At 39.4% G+C, this 21,530-nt stretch overlaps 1 protein-coding gene across 6 annotated transcripts in view; it reads left to right on the top strand.

Annotated features, from left to right (window-relative positions):
* Cdk14 (cyclin dependent kinase 14) overlaps window positions 1-21,530 on the top strand; it is a 557,745-nt gene that overhangs the window by 341,071 nt on the left and 195,144 nt on the right. For all 6 annotated transcript variants that reach the window (XM_076566272.1, XM_042272740.2, XM_076566274.1 and 3 more), the window contains one exon: window positions 11,660-11,753. In XM_076566272.1, coding sequence (XP_076422387.1) covers window positions 11,660-11,753 — 94 coding nt within the window. The remainder of the gene's footprint in view (window positions 1-11,659; window positions 11,754-21,530) is intronic.

Below are 21,530 nucleotides of genomic sequence, written 5' to 3'. Positions count from 1 at the left end.
ATATACATGTATGTGTATATCATATATAACATACAATATACAATAAACAATATAATATATCTCATTTAACACATTATTATAAATATATAATATTTATCATATTATTTATGTATATCTTTATATATCATATATAATTATATATTATTATATGCTTTAATATGCTAAGAAAAGTAAATAAATCTGTGAGGAAATTAAATGGTTTCTTTTCTCAGAAACCACATGAAAAATCCACAGCAGGCAGGAGTTGGCCCATAGGCCTTTACATTATTTTGTACACACATACCCTAGCCCCATCCATCCAGACAAGGAACACACTGTCCTTGCCAAAATTGTCCTAGAACTGAGAAGAGCAAGGTGAAGTAACATCTAGTGATTGTACCTTGAAAAATATGTCATTTATTTCCTTTTAAATTTTAATTTATTTGTTTATTTTGTTTTTATTCATATGGATTTTTTGCCTGCATGGATGTCTGTGCAGCTAGCTCATGCATACAGTGCTTATGGAAGCCAGAGGAGGGCATCAGATTCTCTGGTACTGGAGTTAACAGACAGTTGTGAGCTGGCATTTGGTTGCTGGGAATAGAACCTTGATTCCTCTGGCACCCGGATCCCCTGGAAAAGCAGCCAATGCTCTTAACCACTGGGCCATGGCTTCAGCCCCTCTGTGATTTCTTAATCAGAACAAATTGAGTATCTGTTGATATGCCCAACTGTCAAGTTTCTTCCTCTCATAGTAGTAGAAGAAGGGGCAGGAGTTTCTAGTTTTGAGGAGTGAAGCAAAAATGTCCTAGAAATAAATTTGACCTCTTGAAGCATGAACCTAATTAGTCTTATCCATAAAATCCAGGAGTCGGATATCAGATAATAACCTGAAAGATAAGAGATGCAGAGGAGCAGCCACTAGAGACTTCTTACCTCTATGAATCTTTAGACCGAACGGGCAGAGATCCTGACTCTGCCCACCTTATCACTTCCTGTCTCCACCTCCCAATTGTTGGGATTGAAGACATGAGCCTCCCAAGTGCTGGGTTAAAGGTATGAACTACCACTGCCCAGCTTTTATGGTTAACTAGTGACTAACTCTGCCCTCTGATCTCCAGGCAAGCTGTATTTGTCAGAACACAAAGAAAAAATCTCACAACATCCCCCCCTTTTGTCTAAATAAAAAGCGAAGGTTTTAACCAAAATAATAAAACTATATACAATAAATACAATAACTACATACAAGCATTTACAGGAAATAAATACATTAACAATGTCTATTCCATTAGCATTTGACAAATTCAGAGATAATACTCCATTATCTATCCCATCTTGGTGACTCCAAGGTATTATACCTAATCCACTTTCTAATCTTAACTTGTATTACCAACCCAAAGTTTTTATGTCTCTCAATCTTATATACTTTTCACCTCTTTAGTGAGTTTCTTTTCTGAGACTGGTAACAAGGAAAACTATAACTGTCTAGTCTTCAACTCCATCAGAGACCTGAGAAGGATATAATATTACCTGAGTAAACAGGAAATGCAGAGCAAACAACTTCCAAAATTAAGAAATGACAGAAACTCCTGGCTGCCTAGACAGTCACTCAAGGTTCTGCAACATTGGAACATCCATCTTTGCCCTGCAGGCCTGGAATATCTGACAAAGTTTTCTGTGGAGCAGAATTTTTGAAGGGCTAGCCTGCCTTGTCTTGGCAAAGTTCAACAGTCTCTTTCTTTTCTGTCTTCCTTGTCCAATTTGGACAGCATACTGTCAGCAGTGAAGGCAAGGGCAGTTTCTTGCCCAAGTGGCTAACTTTCGCCACAAAGAAAGTAAACTCCATATGGAGTTTCTTCAATGCCCATCATCTTTTCTGAAGTAGGTTGGTACTGCCAGGAAAAGATATATCTCATGGTCATAAAATAAACAAACACAAACCTTATGTTATTAAAATATTTTAAATACCATATTCTGTAGGTTTCTGAAGTGTTTGAAGACCACCTGTCTATCTAAAATATATCTTTGACCTTGAAAACATACTTAACATGACTCCAAGTTTATACAATATGTTCTAACAAAAATAACCTTAAATGTGTATCAAGATACAAAAATCCATATCAATGTAAAATATTTAAAACTAGTAGTTTCTTTTTTAGTTTAAACATAGATTCAATAATCATTTTTTACCCTTTCATTTCTATAACATATATACAGTATGACAAAAATAACCTCAAATTTGTATCAATATACAAAAATCCAAACTAATGTAAAATATTTAGGACTAGTAGTTGCTGTTTTGGTTTGAAAGTAGATTCAATAATCTACCTTTTATTTTATTTCTATACCCCCCATTTTTTTAGAACAAGATCCCTGAGTCTAATCTTTGCTCATCTTTTTTCCTGTCTATGCCAATAACTACTTGTAACCAACCCTCCTACAGCTTGTCACCAACTCCCCTAAATGGTGAAAAATATCTATAACTCACTGAATGACCAAAACCTGCCCACCCCACCTCTTGGGAATATGGGTGTCATTTTCTTAAAATTACTTCCTGCTGTCTGGAGGTGGTAGCATCTTCTGGAGATCCTAAAAAAAAAAATGCGATAATTGTCAAGTCCTGGGAGAGCTAGCTGTCTTATTTTTTTATCCAGTCTTTGTGTAATGGGAAAGTCCTGGCTAGACTAGTCTGTGAGGCTGGATGATCTCAGCTGCCCACCTTGAAATTGTCCTGAGCAGTTTGTACTCCAAAGCTGTTCTTTAGGTTGTATGGGTCAGCTTGGTGGTGTTGCCGTAGTTCAGATGGAATTGCCGTGTGGGGCCCCATCCTCCTTTTGGAGACTTCAAAGTTCACTGTTAGGCATGGTCATGATTCACTGCAGAAAACTTAAACATTTTAAATGTCATAGGCAGCAGATCTCAAAGAGGTTAAAGGACCATAATTTGTTATATACATCCAGAACCTCTGGCTGTTTCTACCCTTTCTTCCACTTTTCCACACAGAGCGATATCAACAGCACTTAGTTCTCTCCAGATCCCCCACTTACTAGATTCTGTTTCCTCTGCCTGGAATGCCCCAGGCCCAACCCCATGTTGTTCCTGTATCCCATAATCCAACAGGCTCAACCTCTGTAGCCCTTCTAACCTTCAGTCTCTAGCTCCCCTAGCCTTCCACACTGCATGTAGTATGTCCTCAGATACTGTTCTACATCACCCTATGGAGCTGTGTAACATTTGCTATAGTAAAACTGTCATGTTTGTGTATATGGGAATGTGATATAATTTTTCTAAAATTGTCAATGATCCTTAAATTTTATTTGACCTTACCTATGTGGAGTGAAGTGGAAAAAACAAAAAACAAAACCTTTTTTTTTTCTTGAACTATTAAAGAAACTAATGTCACATGCTAGAAAAAAGTATAAATCATCTTTTTATTGTCTTATTAGAAAGAGATATTACTAGATCGGAGTAGATTTCAGTAGTAGAACACTTGCTTAGCATGTGAAAGTCTCTGGGTTTGATCCCTAGCACCAAACTGGATGAGAGAAGAAAGGGTATTGGGCTGGGGTATATCTCAGAGATAGTCCATTTGCCTGATAAATACCAGGGCTTGACTTTGAACCCAGAACTATCAAAAACAAACAAAAAAGGAAGGAAGAGAAGAAAAAGGAAATGGATTTTTTAAAGATATTTAAAGGTATTATGAATTTACTGTAGATTACCCTATCAAACTGGAGAGAGGAATAGAGCAGGTTTTCTTTGACAGTTTAAAATTAATGCTGATTATTCCCACAGTGTAGATTATTTTTCAGCATCTAAAATCATGTAATTTCTTTTGACTAAGTTTATTTGAACTCATTTTTATACACTATTTTTATGCCTAACTTTGCATTCCTTCTTCACAGTGAATACTACCAAATTATATCCAGGCCTGAAAGGATATTTATGCTCATTATGGCAAAGAATTATCAATTATGTTTTAAGTCCTATTTTAAATTTTTAAAATATATTTTATTTTTAGTTAGTGTATGTAGGGGTGGGAGTGCCTATACACATGAGCATAGTGCCTGTGGATGCCAGAGGCTTCAGGTGCCCCTGGAGCTGTAGTTACAGGCAGCGGTGAGCCAGACAGGTTGGGCACTGCAACCAAATAATACAGGTCCTCTAAAAAAACAGTATGTTCCTTTAACTGTGGAGGCTAGTCTCCAGCCCCCATGTATATTTGGGTAGTGATGTTAACTAGAATCTACTATTTTGCATTTTAACTCAAAAAAAGCATCCACATACTGATGACCTAAATTAAGTTTGTAAAACATGAGTTTCAAAAATTTGAAAGCTGTGTGTTGAGACCTGGTTGACTGTGTCAAGTTACCTTAACCCATTGAGTAATCCTAAAGTCGGGTTTCTGTAAATTGAATCATATGAAACCTATTAACTGAGCCTCTGTCACCAAACTGTTGTAAATGAAAGTTTCTGTCTCACCAGCAACTCCCAAATACCCAACAGGTGCTTCCCAAATTACCACACAGAGGCTTACATTAATCATAAATGCTTTGCCAATAACTCAGGCTTACTACTAGTTAGCTCTTACACTTAAATTAACCCATAACTCTTATCTATGTTTAGCCACGTGACTTGCAACCTCTTCTCAGTACAACATTCGCAGCTTTCTTCCTTTGAGTCTGGCTGGTAACTCCTGACTCTGCCCTTCCTCTTCCCAACATTCTTAGTTCGGTCACCCTGTCTATACTTCCTGCCTGGCTACTGGCCAATCAGCATTTTATTAAACTAATTTTAGTGACAAATTTTTACAGTGTACATGAGGAGTATTCCACAGCATTTCCCCTTTTTGTCTAATTAAAAAGGAAGGTTTTAACTTTAACATAGTAATATTATATACAACAAAATACAGTAACACTATCTAATCCATTTGCATTTGGCAAAAATAGAGAAAATACTTATTATCTATCTTGGTGAGTCTAAAGTTTTATATCTAATTTACTTTCTATTATAAATAAGGAAAACTATAATTATAACTATTTAGTCTTCAACTCCATCAAAGACCCAAGAAAGGGAAATGTTACCTAATGACAGGGACCTCAAGATGAGTGCCTGGACAGTCCCCCAAAATTCTTCTTCAATATTAGGACATCCAGCTCTGGCCTACAGGCCTAGTATGTCTGACAGACTTTCCTATAAAGCAGAGAATTTTGAAGGAGTGTCCTACCTTGTCTTGGCAAAGTTCAGCAGTCACTTTTCTTGCATCCTGGTGGGCCAGTTTGGACAGTAACTGTCAGTAATTGAGGCAAGGGCAGTTTCTTTGCCCACATGGCTAGCTTTTGCCATAAATAAGATGAATTCCATATAGAGTTTCTTCAATGCCCATCATCTTCTCTGAAGTAGATTGATGCTTCTAGGAGCAGATGTGTCTCACTATCATGAAAAGCCTTAGGTTTTAAACATATCAAATGTCATATTCTATGTGTCTTTGAAGTGTTTGAATATCATCTGTCTAAATATATCTGTGTATGACCTTGAAAACATACCTAAGATGACTCCAAGTTTGACTACTATAAATGACTATTAATCTATATTTCTTAATTATATGCTACATTTTAAAATAAGTTGCATAAGCATAATATCTTAAACAAGAATAGAAATATACATACGGGCTGCCCTGGACCTCCCATCTGGACAAGAGGTGAGTGCCTGGGCTCAAACCCAGAGAGGTCTACCCCTAGATCCCATCCCTGGGCACCAGCCATTCCAGGGAAGACCTGCCCAACTTGGCCCCAGGTTCTGGCCATCGGGGAGGATCCCCTCCACTCCCACTGGAAGATTCCCCTTCTCCAAGACCCCTGGCAGACCCTGCAATCTCCACGCCCTGCTCCCACGCCCATCTGCCCAAGACCCCAGCCACTTCCTGAGACTTAGAGACTAGCCCCGAGCTCCCACACTGCCCCGGACCTCCCATCTGGACAAGCGACCCTGCAATCTCCATGCCCTGCCCCTACGCCCATCCGCTGGAGACCCCAGCTACTTCCTGAGATTTAGAGACCAGTCCCCAGCTCCCATACCGCCCTGGAGCTCCCATCTGGACAAGAGAGAGAGGCTTCCTGAATCTGTCACCTCTGTCTGGACCATGAGTGCTGATAAGACCAAGAACGAATCCACAAGGAGATGGGCAGACGTCAAGGCAGAAGTACATACAACAAAATGAAGAGCAATACAGCATCACCAGAACCTAGCCCTCTTCCAACAGCTAGACCTGAACATCACAAAATGGAAGAAGAAGAAAGCAACCTTATGAATAACATCATGAAGAAGGTAGAGGCTTATATAGAAGAAATCACAAATGAAATTGAGGAAAAGACAAACAAAAATGGGAAGGACGCTATAAAAAACTAGAGGACAGGACAAATAAAGCAGAAGAAAACAATAAATCCCTAAAAGAAAATTATGAAAAAGCAATGAAACAGAAGAGGGAAACAGTCCAAGACTTGAGAAGGGAAATAGAAAAAATGAAGAAGACACAAACAGAGGGAATGCTGGAAATAGAAAATCTGAGTAAATGAATGGAAACTTCAGATGCAAATATAACCAACAGAATGTAAGAGATGGAAGAGAAGATCTCTGGCGTTGAAGATACGGTAGAGGAAATAGATTCATTAGTCAAAGAAAACACTAAAGCCAACAAAGTCATGACCCAAAATGTCCAAGAAATTTGGGACACCATGAAAAGACCAAACCTAAGAATAATAGGGATAGAGGAAAGAGAAGAATACCAACTCAAAGGGACAGAAAATATATTCAACAAAATCATAGAAGAAAACTTTCCCAACTTAAAGAAGGAAATGCCTATGAAGATAAAAAGGAAGGAAAGCCTATAGAACACCAAACAGACTAGACCCCCAAAAAAAGTCCCCTCGCCACATAATAAACAACTAAATGTACAGAATAAAGAAAGAATATTAAGAGCAGCAAAGGAAAAAGGCCAAGTGACTTATAAAGGCAAACCCATCAGAATAACACCTGATTTCTCAATGGAGACTTTGAAAGCCAGAAGGACCTAGGCAGATGTAATGCAGACACTAAGAGACCATGAATGCCAGCCTAGACTAATATACCCAGCAAAACTTTCAGTCATCATAGACAGAGTAAACAAGACATTCCAAGACAAAGCCAGATTTAAACAATACTTATCCACAAACCCAGCCCTACAGAAAGCACTAGAAGGAAAATTCCAACCTAAGGAAGTCAGATACACCCTCGAAAACACAGGCAATAGATAAAGCCACAGCAGTAAACCCCAAAGAAGAGAAGTACACACACACTACCACCAAAAAATAACCTCAGGGGAGTCTTTGCCATGGAGGATATAGGAATGGGGGGGTGGGCTGGGGAGAAGGTGGGGGGTGGGGGGAGAACAAGGGAATCTGTGGCTGATATGTAAAATTAAATTAAATTATAAAATAAAATTTAAAAAAGAAATATACATACGGTATAACAAAATTAACTTTAAATTTTTTATCGATAAACCAAAATTCATACTAATGTAAAATATTTAAGATTAATAGTTGTTTTTTGGATTAAAGAAGATTCAGTAATCTACCTTTTTATCCTACCATTTCTATGTTCCCCCTTTTTCTTTTCAAAACAAGATCTCTGAATCTAATCTCCTTTGTTTAGCTTTTTTTCCTGACCATTATCCATAACAACTTGTAACCAACCCCCCAAATGATGATAAACATTCATAATTTATTTTTGGGAATCTGGGCATAGTTCTCTAGACTACTTCTTACTGATTGGGGGCACTGGTAATCTTTGGAGGACCCTGAGAGAATTTAGGATTATTGTCAAGTCCTGACAGGAGTAGTCTGTGAGGCTGGATCATCTCAGCCGGCAGCCTTGAAGCTGTTCTGGATGCAGAACTCAGAGGAAACTGCAACAGAAGCACTATGAAATGTTGGATCATCTGGGCCATCCTCTCCTCTCCTATTGGAGATTTTTTAGGGGGTCTTCCTTGATCAAACCTGATTTTTCGTAACCCAGAATGAATCCATAGCCTCTCATTTCCTGTGGAAATAAAAATAGAACCTCTTTCCCAATGTAACATATCCCTTGACTTAAATTTTGAAGTCAGGACATTTTTACAATATATAGGTTGGTTTAATATAGCAGTTTTCATAATTGAATGTCTCTCAGCAGTTATCATTTGCTCATTAGCAGTCAAAATTTAAAAACAATACAATAACATACAGTATCCAGACTCTCTGTATTTTTTTCATCTTTATGTGACCTTTTTTTAAATATTACTTATTCCCCTTTTTAGGACTTCACTTGATTATTTTAAAACTGTATATCTCTTTTTTACTGTCTATACCTTCTCTTTTCTTGCAAGCCTATGTATATTTTTAAACATATTGTAAACCTTTTAGAAGTGGTTTTTTTCTTCTTCTAAATCTGTCTTTACTGCATTTCTATCTTTTTCTGACCATGTGAGTCTTTAAACTGCTAAGCAGGCTAAACCTAATGTGTAAGCTTTGGTGGCTGGCTCTGCCCCATTCCTTGGCTACCTGAGAGTCTAGTTTTATGGCAGAGGTACCTGAAAAGGTCATGCTTAATGTCTGAACTTTCAGAAGCTGTTGGGTCCATGCTGCCACCAAGTAGTGTACAGCCCTCTGCCCACAAACCCCATTTAAGTACTCCATAACAGGACCTCCCAAAAGAGCTGGCCATACTTGAACCAGGAAGCCATGTCTTAAAGGAGTCATGCCTCTGCTTGCCACTAGCAAACAGAGCCTACCCAAGAAAATGCTGCTACCAAGAAGCTGTACTTGACTCTGTTCTTTTGTGTGTTTAGAATCCTCTTTTTTCAAGCTTTCCTCAGGTTTTATGTGGAAATTCTTGTCGAATGTTGGACGGCAGACTGTGTTCTTTCTTTGTAGTGTGTATGTGTCTTCATGTGCTGTATGTGCATCTGTGCAGGTGCACCTCCCCGTGGAGACTGGAGGAGGACATCGGGTGAAACAGGGTCTCTCACATAACCTGGAGCTAGACTGCTGACCAGCAAGCCCCACCAACAACAAGCAATCCTCCCTCTGTCTCAGCTCCAACAGTGCTAGGATTACAGGAATGCATGGCCAGGCCCAAGTTCTATGTGTATGCTGGCAATTTAAACTCAGGTCTTCATGCATGCAGAATAAGTACTACGAGCCATCTCCCTGGTATTGCCTATCTTATTCTTAATGAAGAATTTAGACTCAGTAGGTAATCATTATAAGAACTCACAAAGAGGACATTATCCCTTATGCAACATCATTTATTAAGTGTAATGGTTTCCCAGCAAACCATTCGGTGCAGCAAGCTTACTCTGCCTGTTGAAGGAGCACAGAACTAATGGAGCAGAGAAAGAGAAGGGCACACAGAGTAGTTTGTTCATATAAGATTGAAGGACTTTTATTACTGGTTGGCAGTTTCAGTAAAAAAACGAATTCCTCTGCATTAATAATACTAATATGCTGCGTAATTCTATTTTTTTATTTTCTTGTGCATTCTCTTTCTATATGGTCACTAAGTATAATTGTGTAATTCTATTGTGTAATTCTATTTTGTGCATTATAATTTCTATATGGTCCCTATAAGTATAACTGTCTAATTCTATTGTGTAATTCTATTTTTTATTTCTTGTGCACTATAATTTCTATATGGTCACTAAGTATAATTCTTTCAATGTCATTAGTGTACCCTTCAGTGTCTTTGAGAAAGATGATGTCATCTGATATATCCATTAGGAATGAAAGTCCAAATCCCTTAGCCAGCCAAGTGGTTAAAAGCCTACAGAATAACTTTATCATTTTGTTCCAACTGAACAGAACTGGAGTGTAGGTTTATCTTCTAAGTATCATATTTTGGAGATGATGTAAACTAAGAAAAGTAGCTGTAAAAGAAATTCTGTAGGCAGTTCTGACAGAGTAACTGTTACCTCCCCATCCCACCAGCCAGCTCAGCTTTGCACAGATAGGATGTTGTTGGCTTCTGCTAATAGTCAGTGTTGCAGGGTATGGGGGCAATATGAAAGACAAAAGGCAGAGAACAGAGAGTTTATTCTTATGTACAATCAGGAAGGTGTGGGCATTCCAAATCCACAATGTTTAATGTGAGTTTAAATAAGAAGACAATGGAAACTCGGGTCAATATTCTTGGAAAGAATTCTTGACAGAAAAATTTTAGAAAACCACCATACTAACATTTTAAGTAGATGTAATCAGACATCTGAACTCCATCTGTCTAGAATGATACGAAACTAATTCTCATTCCCCAAGTGAAATTGTTTTTATAATGTATGATGTAACGTGGGATTTTGTACAGTCATTTTGGCAGCATACATCCTTATGTGTGTGTTTAAGCTGAAGTTATGTGGCATGCATTGTGAGAAAGGCATTCCTACTAGTGTTTAACTTTAACTCAGAACATTGTTGGTCACAACTGTAATAACAACTGGAGCAGCTGGACAGAAGTAGGTCACTGGTCTGTCTTTTACCCTGAGCGATTCTGACGTAGGTTACAGATCCCATGGCTTGCTTGCCCTAGATGGAAGTAAATGCAGCATTTGAAAAAAATGACATGGTATGGTAAGTCAGGGAACCTAAAGTTGTTCAAGGTAGAGACATTGCAAATCATAGAGAATGATCATGGAGAGAGCTGTCTGCACATCCTGGTCTCCTGCAGGCAGGAACCAGGTTAGGTCAGAGGTGCAGGAATGAGAGCTCTGTACTAGTTCTTTGCCATTAGTGTGACTTCTCTGGTTTATTCCAGTTTCCATCTTCTTCCAAATGACTTGTTCTCTTGAATCTCAGCACAAGCATTTCACTAGCTGTTTGCCTGTACTATGGATAGATGCTGTGGGCATGGCAGTTCGGATAGGTTGCAAGGCTGAGCTCATTGGATGATGGATGCATTAAGAAAGGGTATGACTAGTAAGCTCATGGGGAACTGTCTTGTCTGCTAGGAAGTCTATGGAAGGCTTCCTGGAGGAGAAGACATTGACCCAGGATTACAGAGGCTAAATTGGATTTAGCACTCAAGAGCAAATAGGTAAAGACATGGTGTTTTAGGTAGTGAAGCAATATGAGCATTTCTCTTTGACAGTCGATGAATCTGGCTCAGCAATTCTGTGTGTAGATGCCCTGAACCATCTCAGTAGCCTATGCAGAAGTTTTGGGGTTTGTGGTCAGAGCATTTGTGGGTTTTAAAAGTTTCCCAGATGATGCTGATTCAGAGTGCACTGAGAACCACCAGCAGCTGAAAGTACAGCCCATTATGAGTTGTGAAATACAGCTGGGAAGGGAACTAGAAAAGGACCACAGAGGCTTCCTTCCCTATGTCAAGCCAAGGACTTTCTCACCTGTGACCTGCAAGTATAAGGGGACCACTGAAGCCTGCTGCTTGATCAGTTTCCATCATTTTCAGAGCCAGGATGGCTGCACATGTTTAGAGTCCTTTCAGAGCAGTAGAAAAAGTAGGGTGCAGAGTGTGGGTCTAGGTGTCATCCCACTGCTTCAGTTGATCATGGAGAGTGTTGTTTATTCATTGCCTCTTCCTGGGGTACATTTTAATCTCTGCTTTGTGTTTCTAAACAGAGTTATTGAAGTTTTTCTAATGATTCTTTTCTCTTCAGGGGAGTTGGCTGCATCTTTGTTGAGATGATCCAAGGAGTCGCTGCATTTCCAGGAATGAAAGACATTCAGGACCAACTTGAACGAATATTTCTGGTAAGTTCTGTATAAAGTGCTTCTCAGAAAAACATGTTTCTAATTAGTTACTTAATGATCTGCTGGAAATATTTTAAAACATGGTTGTCCATTGTTGTCACATCTAATTCTAACCTTTTTTTTTTTTTTTGCCTTTAAGTGGCAAGGAATTATTCATTGACAAGTGTGTCTTTAAATTATCATATGTGAATAAACTGATAACATAGTAAGAATGAGAGAGATAAGAGAAGTAGTGTAGAATAATGGGCTGTAATTAACATGCAGGCATAATGGTTCCAAATAAAGTATGTAGAGATCGGCCATCTTCCAAGAAGATGGAGCTCATCTAGACACTTCCCTCCGCGCCTGCACAGTAGGCTTCCGCTGATAACTGTCGTCTGTACTACTGAATGTGGAGAATGGGAAGTGCAGGGGACATGGTGACCTTGCAGAGGAAACAGCCAGGCCAAAGTCGCCTCAGGCAGGACTGTAAGACTGTCCTCGTCTATGAGAAGTCACGTGGTGGCATGTTCCCTTGAGATGATGTGAGGAAAATGATGTGCCGCTCCCATCACCTTCTTCCTGAAACTGTAAGTCCACTCTAGCTGTGAATCCAAAATGTAAGACCTTCTGCAAAATTCCCTCCTCACACTCTTCAAAACTGTCATGGTCATAAAAACAAGGGAAGAAGTCTGAAAAACTCTTATAATCCAGGGGGAAGCTAGGATCATGTGACAGCACAGAGTGACATGGTCTCATGGATGGACCCCTGGATCGGCAGAACACAATAGAGAACCAGTGAAACCCGAATGAAGTATGGGGTTTAGTAATGTCCATGGACCGATATGGATTTTTATTTGGTACAAACGCACTGGGCAGAGCTTAAACAAGAGAAGCTGAGTGAAGGCTGTACCAGAACTCTCACTAATATTTGGCAATCTTTATATAATTTTGAATTTCTTGTAAAAAAAGGGGGGGGCGTATCTTGAGTTTTGGCAAAATTGTTGTGTTGAAGCAGCTTGTCTGTATCTAGCCTGTCCTGTCTTGTTTTATCATAGTGGCTTTGGACAGGGTCTTACTCACTTTCTGAAGTTGTTCCCTCAAAGACGAGAGAGGAATTCTTCTCAAAGGTCACTTTGAAGAATCATTGACTTAGGAATAAGAATGCTTCTAAATGCCTAGCATATAGTAAGCATGGGTTGTTCTCATTACATCATTTTCATATCAAGTTCTTTCATTCAGTGGGACTTTTATGTTAGTCAGTAGTCATAAGTACGTTATATAAAACCCAAAACAATATCTAGAAAAAAAGGTAAAGATTTCATTAAAAGTATTTAAACTAAGCACATTCTGCTAACTCCTATTTCCATATTTCTCCTTACTTACAAAACTCTCCTGTGAAGCCACTGAGGTGGATTTCAGTGTAGACTGTGTCGGAGATGTACTGTTATTCATTCTAGAGATGTGGGCTCTCCTTCTCAGTGTAGGAAGGACGGGGTGCTGTGCAGTGATTGAGACTGTCGCTGTTGTGTCCCCTCCATGTCAGCTGCCATGCCGTTGAATTTTATATGTGCTCTAAGAATTTAATCATGTATTGTCTACCATTTGTAGGTCCCATTTTCATTTCATAATATATAATAAAGACTTGATTGGAGAAAATTCAGAACCATGTCATCATTTTTAATGACAGAATGTTTCACTATATGGATGAGATGCTATTTACATATCTAATTCATCATTTTTTTAAAAAGGCTACTAGAAACTACATTGTATCCCTATTAAGACTAATTATTAGAATTGAAAAAATCCTTAATGTAATAAAGTCAATTTTCATGAATTTGTTGACTATTCTTATATGTCCATTGCTTCATCTAAACACACAAAGCTCCTCATCCCATTTTACTCAATAAAATCTCTTATATTTTTCATTTAACTGGATTAGGTCTGTAGATTATGTAAGAAACAAATGATATAATATTGAGCTTTTTGGGTGGTATTTATTTTAAGTGTACGAGTGTTTTGCTTGCATGTATGTCTGTGCACCATCTGATTTCCTGGTGCCCATAGAGGTCACAAGAGAGTGTTGGGTTCCTTGGGAGTGGGTTCCTGGATAGTTGTAAGCTGCTGTAGAGGTGCTGGGAATCAAACCCGAATCCTCTAGAATAGGTGTTTTCGACCACTTACTGTCTCTCCAGCCCAGTTAGCTTTGTTGTTGTTACTGTTTTGGGTTTTATAGCCTCAAAATCTTCATGTAGATGAGAGTGACCTTGACCTTCTGATCTTCCTGCACTTGATCTCTCAAGTGCTGGGGTGACAGATGTGGCCTACCAAGCCTAGTTTATGCAGCACTGGGATGTTTATGGAGCCTAGGGCTTTGTGTGTTGGACGATTACTCTACCAACTGAGCTATGCATTCAGCACCAGCCACATGTATAATCCTTATAAACATATTTTGTTTCCTTTTTCTATACGCTTCACTTTCATTGAATTATTTTAGACAGCTTATCCATAAGAATTCTTTTCCTTTTATTCCTTTTGTCTGTTTGTAAATATGATGTGTGTGTGCATATTCACATGTGTGAGGGTGCTTGAGCGTGCATGCATATGTATGCATGCCAAATGTACTCATTTCAGTATGGAGGGCCAGATTTGATATTGGAGTCTTTCTGGATTTCTGTTCCTTCTTATTCTTTTGAGGCAGGTTGCTTTAACCAAACTCAGAACTCACCAGTAAGGCTAGTCTGGATGCCCTGACTCCATTTTCTGAGACTGGAGTTATAAGAATGCCAGTGTGCCTGCCTGATGTTTAGATGGTTTCTGGAAACCCAAACTTAAGTAGTTCATGTAGCAAGCAAATCTTTTCACCATTGAGCCATTTCTCCACGAGCATTTCTACATACTTTGTAATTGTATAAAACAATTGAAAAAATCATTTTAATGATGTATAGTGTATATATTATCTATATCGTACTAAATCATATCTAAATATTTAGCTGTCAGACTTGTTTAATACCCAAGTATAGCCATTATACCATTCAGCTATATTCTGAGACTAATTTCTTACATTTCTAGTTAGATTTTAATACTGAATCTTTTCAAACAATAATTATATAACCTTTCCAAATTTTTTAATTAGTTTCATGTTAAAAATACTTTCTTATATTTAAAATAAGAAAGTCAGGTGTATAACCTTGAACCTCAGCACTTGGGAGGCAGAAACAGAAGAATCAGGATTTCAAGGCCAGCCTTGGCAATGTAGCAAGTTCAAGGCCAGTCTGTTACCCGAGACCCTATCTCAAAAGTCAATAAGTAAATAAATGAGAAAACATAAAAAGGATTAGGTTCTTCTTGTATATTACTTCAGGATGAGTTTATAAAACCTGAATAGTGATATAAATGAGTTATATGTTATATCAATAGAACTAAGAAAATGCATTTCACAACAGCAATTCTTCCTAGAAATGTTTGTGTAATGCAAATAATTTATATCAGAGAGCATTTGTTGGCTCTCTTCCTGTATGGATATTTAGCTCCTATTTCTTAATTTTATGGCAATGCTTTTCTAATTTTATGGGTATCTAGAGACCTTTGAGCCCTGGCTAGGCTTTTAATAAGCCAGGGAAATAAATCATTACAAATTTCCCATGGGATTATTGATGTACCAAGTCATGATTCGCTCTTCTTAGAGCACAGAAACTTGTGAATGCAGATAACTATCATGACTCCTGGCAATAATTGTTTCTTTTCCCATAGATACTTGGTGTACATAATGTTCTTTAAGATAAAATGCCCTTTGATCGTTAGGAGCTGAAGCTCATCTTCTGCAGAAGATTGCTGCTTCAGAATTGAATGACCAAACACTTTGCCCTGAAAAATTAGTCAAAATCAAACTAACATCTAGGAACTTTGTTTGTCAAATGTTATAATCTTAAATATTTTATAAACTCCTCTGGATTGTTGGTATTTGCCAGTGGGTCTGTATAACATGCTAAGAAGCCACTATCAAGACTTAGTGTTCACTCAGAGCTTTGTGATCCACTCTCAGGACTTAGTGATCACTCAGAGCTTTGTGATCCACTCTCAGGACATAGTGATCACTCAGAGCTTTGTAATCCACTCTTAGGACTTAGTGATCACTCTGAGCTTTGTGATCCACTTTCAGGACTTAGTGATCACTCAGAACTTAGTGATCTACTCTCAGGATATTGGACAAATTCAATGTGGTTGAATCAATGGGAAAAAAATGCTTTTCCTCAGTGACCTTTCATATCTGGCCTCAATAAGAAGGCTATTAAATGGGGATTAAATCTACTGGAAACTGCCAAACCTCTTTTCTGAAGTGGCAGTTGTATATCTGGGCTCTAGTAAAGCATTGCCAAGCAGACAATCAACTTTGAAAGTAATGAAACATGAGATTATTTGGTTTGTTTGGTATCTTAATTCTGAGATTAAGTACATTCATTTTTTCCTATAAACTGTGTATACAAAAGTGGTTAATAACCTTGAAGCATTAAATTAATAACTTGTAACCTAAGATTTAATTAGTTCACACATACCATATCTTTATTAAAAATGTGCAAGGCAGCGAAGACCAGCTAGTGAACCCCTTTCTATTTTTTCCTTCGTACTTCCTTTTTTTTTTTTTTTTTTTTTTTTGGTGGGAGAAAGCTGGTTACATTTTAAACAAATCTAATTAATTTGTTTTCAGAGCTTTATAACCATGTTGGTATACAAAGTGAGCTGCCGTTGCTACAATCTGCAATTTCAAATCGAATCATTTTCCTTGTGTTCATGATGTCCATATGCAAGGCACAAAGGTGGTAGCATTTGTAGGAGACCTATTCAAACCAAGTGAGGTTGCATGGGACTAGACAGCAAGTTCTCTAACGAGCAGCTCGCTGTGCTGACAGACAGGCAGAGTGATTTGTTTTCATTCTTCAGCATTGCCTGTTTTCAAATATAACATGGTGTGCTCTGTTCACCTCCATTAGCTGCAAAACATAAGCAGAAGATACGTTCATTTAGGTGGGTGAGAGAAATCAGAACTAATAAAAGGAATTTGTATTCTGAACACATTGTTCTGGCTTGAAAAAGAAGCCCACACAGTAGAACCCTGGGAAAATGCGTCTCTCACTTCAAAACAGCTGAGCAAATGGCAGAGGGTACATGCACAGCTGTCAGAAACTTTGGCAGATGCTTCTGGGTTTATGTGGCTCGTGGCCCAGAGTACAGCAGTGGTGACAGGGGCACATGGTCCTGTTTTCCAGGCCTGTTCTGTTTTTCCCTCCCCTCTTTGAATGTTGATGAACCTGAAAGGCTCCCTCATCTCTGCCTGCTAGGGCTCCCAGCCGGCAGCAGAATTTCACCTCCCAGTTGTTAACCTACTTTACGTTGTTTGATGGGTACATTGATTAAAATATTCCCCTTCATCAGTATATGTGTCATTCAGGATTTAAGTGTGTGTGTGTGTGTGTGTGTGTGTGTGTGTGTGTGTGTGTGTGTGTGTGTGTCACAGGGCACATGTGGAGGTCAGAGGACAACTTTTGGGGGTCAAGTCTTTCTGCTGTGAATGACTGAATGACCATCATGCTTGGTGTTAAATGCATTTACCTCTTTTTGACCAAAATTTTTAATTCTAAAAATATATGATATTATAAGACTAGGTCTCAGGCTTGTAGATGTTTAAAGAAGACATTTCTAGGAGAGGTTTTATTGTATGTTGAAGGAAGAACAAGGGCTGAAGATAGACATGGAAACAAGGCAGTGGGCATGTGGGGAAAGGCAGGAGGTGATGAATTAGCTCTGGGTAGGACAGTAGGAGTGGACATCGTGTGTGTGCAGAGTGGGCTGTTCAGGACGGGTGCTGGGTGAAATTTCATTCCCACAAGCGAAGATCATCAGTAAGCAAACAAGCAGACACTATCTTCCATTGCTGCTGGGAGAGACACTGGCTTCCTCACCTTGTTCAGGTGATGTCTATGAAGATGGCACTTACTGATTGGAGGTAGTGGGCAGAAGGCATAAAGATGCTAGGGATGTGAGTATTTAAGGCGGAAGGAATAGCTCATGACCACAGCATTAAAATGAAAGTTCTCAAGAACAAGTCTGTTAAATTAAGGCCATTCTTCCTCATAATCCAAGTGAGTGCAGACATTCTTACTGCTTTGACCTTCTTTACTAAAGCATTTTCCCTCTGGATGTTTGCTGTGTGTGAATCCCTCGGGTCTTGTATAGCTTGCTATCAAATATGAAACCGAATCAACAAAGAGACTTTGCAAAGCTGGAATATGAGAAGGTTGGCCATGAGGTCTTCCGAGTTAGTTCACCGTGAGATGAGAAGGTTGGCCATGAGGTCTTCTGAGTTAGTTCATCGTGAGAGCTGGCATGGAGAGAAGGAAGTGAGAGATGTTTCTGTCTGGGAGAACAGATGCCCAGAGCAGAGCAAGCCTGAGCTCACCGTGTCAGAACTAGAACCTGGAGGGTTCCCCCTCTGTCTCCAGTCTACATTGAGGTTAATGAAGCTGCTAAAGAAGGCCGTGTTTGTAGCTTCTGAGCAAATACCTCCATGACGCTAGGGTGATGAAGCCAGGTTACAGGGCAATTATTATGTGAGTAGGCTATAAAAAAAATTGAAAAACAATGAATATAGCTGTCTCTGAGAGATGAGTCAGTAGAGAGGGTTGATGTTACCCTATAGGTACTTTTAAGTCAATATTTATGTGTTTTATGATACATCATAAATATTTTTCCTTTTATTGAAAATAAACCTTTTTCTCATAAAATATATACTGATTATGGTTTCTCCACCCTCTACTTCTACCAGTTCCAACCCACTGCCCCTCCCATCCAGATCCACTCCCTTTCTGTCTTTCATTTAAAAAAAAAAAAAAGGCTTCTAAGGGATAATAATAAAATAAAATGAAAACTAGCACATTCGAATAGGACAACACAAACAAAAGGAAAAGAGCCCAAGAGAAGGCAGAAGAAATGGACCCCCTCATTCACACACCCAGGAATCCCGTAAAAACACTGTAAACTGGAAGCCATAATATATACACAAAGTACTTGTATGTCAAAAAGAGAGAAAAATATATGTATAGTAAAATAAAATATTATATATTAAAATAAAAGTTAAAAATAAAATAAAATTTAAAAGAAAAAAGAAAAAGTCCTGGCATGACATTGAGACAAGGAACCTTCACAGATGCTGCTGTGTTCATTTTCTATTGGCCGTTTCCTGCTGGCCGCTTCCTGCTGGGTGCGCAGCTACCCTTAAGTGCAGTTCTTTCCCCAGTGAGACTCCCTTGGAGGAAACCAGATTTTCATTTGTAAGTGGCGATTAATTGGGGATTGCTCTTGGGTTAGGGATGGGGCACGTGTCTACTCCTGTGCTCAGCGCTAGGACCCCATCTGGTGCAGACCCGTGCAGGGCCTGTGCGTGCTGCCTCGGTCTCTGTGAGTTCCTATGTGTGTCCTTCTTGTTGATCTCAAGGGTCATGTTTTCTTGGTGTCCTCCATCCCCTCTGGCTTTTTACACTCTTTCTGCCTCCTCTTCCATGGAGTTCCCTGAGCCCTTTTGGGGAAGAATTTCATGGAGACATCCTGTGTAGGGCTGAATGTTCCCAGGTCTCTCACTCTGCATAACATTTGGCTCTGGGTCTCGGTATTTGTTCCCATCTACTGCAGGAAGAAGCTTCTCTGGTGATGGCTGAGCAAGGCCCGGATCTGCTTCCCTGGCTGCAGTGACATCATCAATATTTTTAAATAATGTAGGTTGGGGTATTTGTAAATGACACTGAAGATCAAGGAAGGCAGAGTTGGTAAATCACGGCCTCACACAAAGCCAGGGAGAGTGGGGAGCGGAGGCGGTGCCCAGAAAGGAAGAACAGTGAAAAATGCAGTGCAGTCTCAAGTTCCTAGAAATGAAGGGGAGGGGTGTGGGCCTAGCAGGCCGTGTGACCTGGGGCGACGCTGACAGGGTGTCTAAGGTTCTCTCACTGTAGGGACAGTAAGAGGTGATAACTTGTGACTATGAAGTGACCGGGGGAGGAAACAGTTGATGGCCACTTTTTGAGGTCTTTTATTGATTTGAGATATTGTTATAGAAACAGAAATGGTTTTATTTCCAATTTCTAAATCAAGAGCTTGTTTACTTTCTTACTAATAAGGTCATTTTTATAATTGTGATAGCCCCCTTGCCTGCTTGTAGTTCCTGGCTATGGTTAGTGTAGAGAACCTGCCCCTACCTTTTTCCCCAGGGTACTCTCGAGGAGTGAGGAATCAGAGATTTAGATAGAACGATAGAGGGGAGAGAAAAATGACAGAAACACAGGATATCCTTGGGAGGGTCTGGATCCTTATCCACTGGCCCAGAACTTTATTCAAAAGGCTTTTTATAACAGTGCCAAGGGGAGGGGCAAAAGACCTCCCCCTTGCTAGACACAGCCATGTGCAGACCCTTTCACACACCTGGTACCCAGGCCCATCATCCAATCATCCTCTTACGCAGCCCTGCCAGGTAAAGCAAGCTCAGATCTCACTAGGAAACCTCTGTGGGCTCCCACAGGTTAGTAGTATTTAACAATGATTTTTTAGTTTAAACTAATATATTCCTATTTTATAATTACATATAAACATAATATATAGTAAACATATTAATATAAAATAATGAATATGTTACCATTTTGTCAATACAGAGATGTATTGTTGATGTAAAGCTACCTCACTATTCCAATTGTGTCTCATCATGCAACCAACCCAAAACTCTTTTAATACTTAGTTTTAATTAATACTAATAAATTCATAGATGCATCTTTCCTATTTTGGGGTAACTCAGTGAGGGCTTGCCTGGGAAGTTCTGGGATTTGATAGAAGTCATGGCTAGTGCTGGACTGAGCAGAGGTTGGAGCAGGTAGACTGGCCAGACCCTTCTGTCTCTCTTTGTGGTCTTGGGTAGCTCCAAGGTTCTCTACCTCTGGACTGGCTTGGGCATCCCCACACACGATGCTTGGGATGCTAAGAGTGGGGGAGTGGGTGATCACAAGAGAAGCAGATGAAGCTGCTGGCTCGCTCTTACTCGGCCTCAGAAGTCACAGAGTAACTCTCTACTGGGCAAAGCAGTCATACGTCCTTCCCAAAGTCCAGAAGAGACATAGACTCTAATTCTAGGAGGGAGGAGTATCGGAAATAATCAGACCACTTTGTAGGATTGCTACTCTCTCTGGCTGTCTCACTTTTCATTAAATCCTGTGAGGCTGGTAAACAACTTTGTCAGGAGACATATTCTGCCAACAGTCTGTTCAGACTCCTATTTTTTATTTCCCTTTTGTCAAAGCTCATTGTAGCCCCCACAGTGCTGTTTGCCATGATGAATGTGAAAGTGTGAATTGTCACATGATTTTTTTCAGGCCTTTGGGTGCTTCCTTTGCTCACCCTCCTTTCTTCCTTTGCACTAGCAAGTTCACAGATGTGTCAGACTGAAAAACTGGTTAAATACTGCTGTAGTGTGACAGATCTGAGGCACGTGAGGAGGTGATGACACCTTCTCGGGATATTAATGGGTTGTCATAGGACTGAAATTCTGCCTTTTTTGAAGCCTTTCTTTCATTTGTAAATATATGTCCACAGATAAGAAAAAGAGCATTCCTAAGACTAGAACCTCCTTTCTGTGTGTAAGCAGCATCTGAGATGCCTCCCCCTTGGGGAACTGGGTTGGATGTAATGAGTTGCTTCTAATAATTAGAATATGGAGATGTGTATCACTTCTCAGACAAAGCCAAAAAAAGATTGTTAGTCCCG

The sequence above is a fragment of the Peromyscus maniculatus genome, chromosome 3 (assembly GCF_049852395.1).
Source record: "Peromyscus maniculatus bairdii isolate BWxNUB_F1_BW_parent chromosome 3, HU_Pman_BW_mat_3.1, whole genome shotgun sequence".
NCBI lineage: Eukaryota > Metazoa > Chordata > Mammalia > Rodentia > Cricetidae > Peromyscus > Peromyscus maniculatus.
Note: the sequence above shows the minus strand (reverse complement) of the source record. Positions and strands in the feature narration are given on the sequence as shown.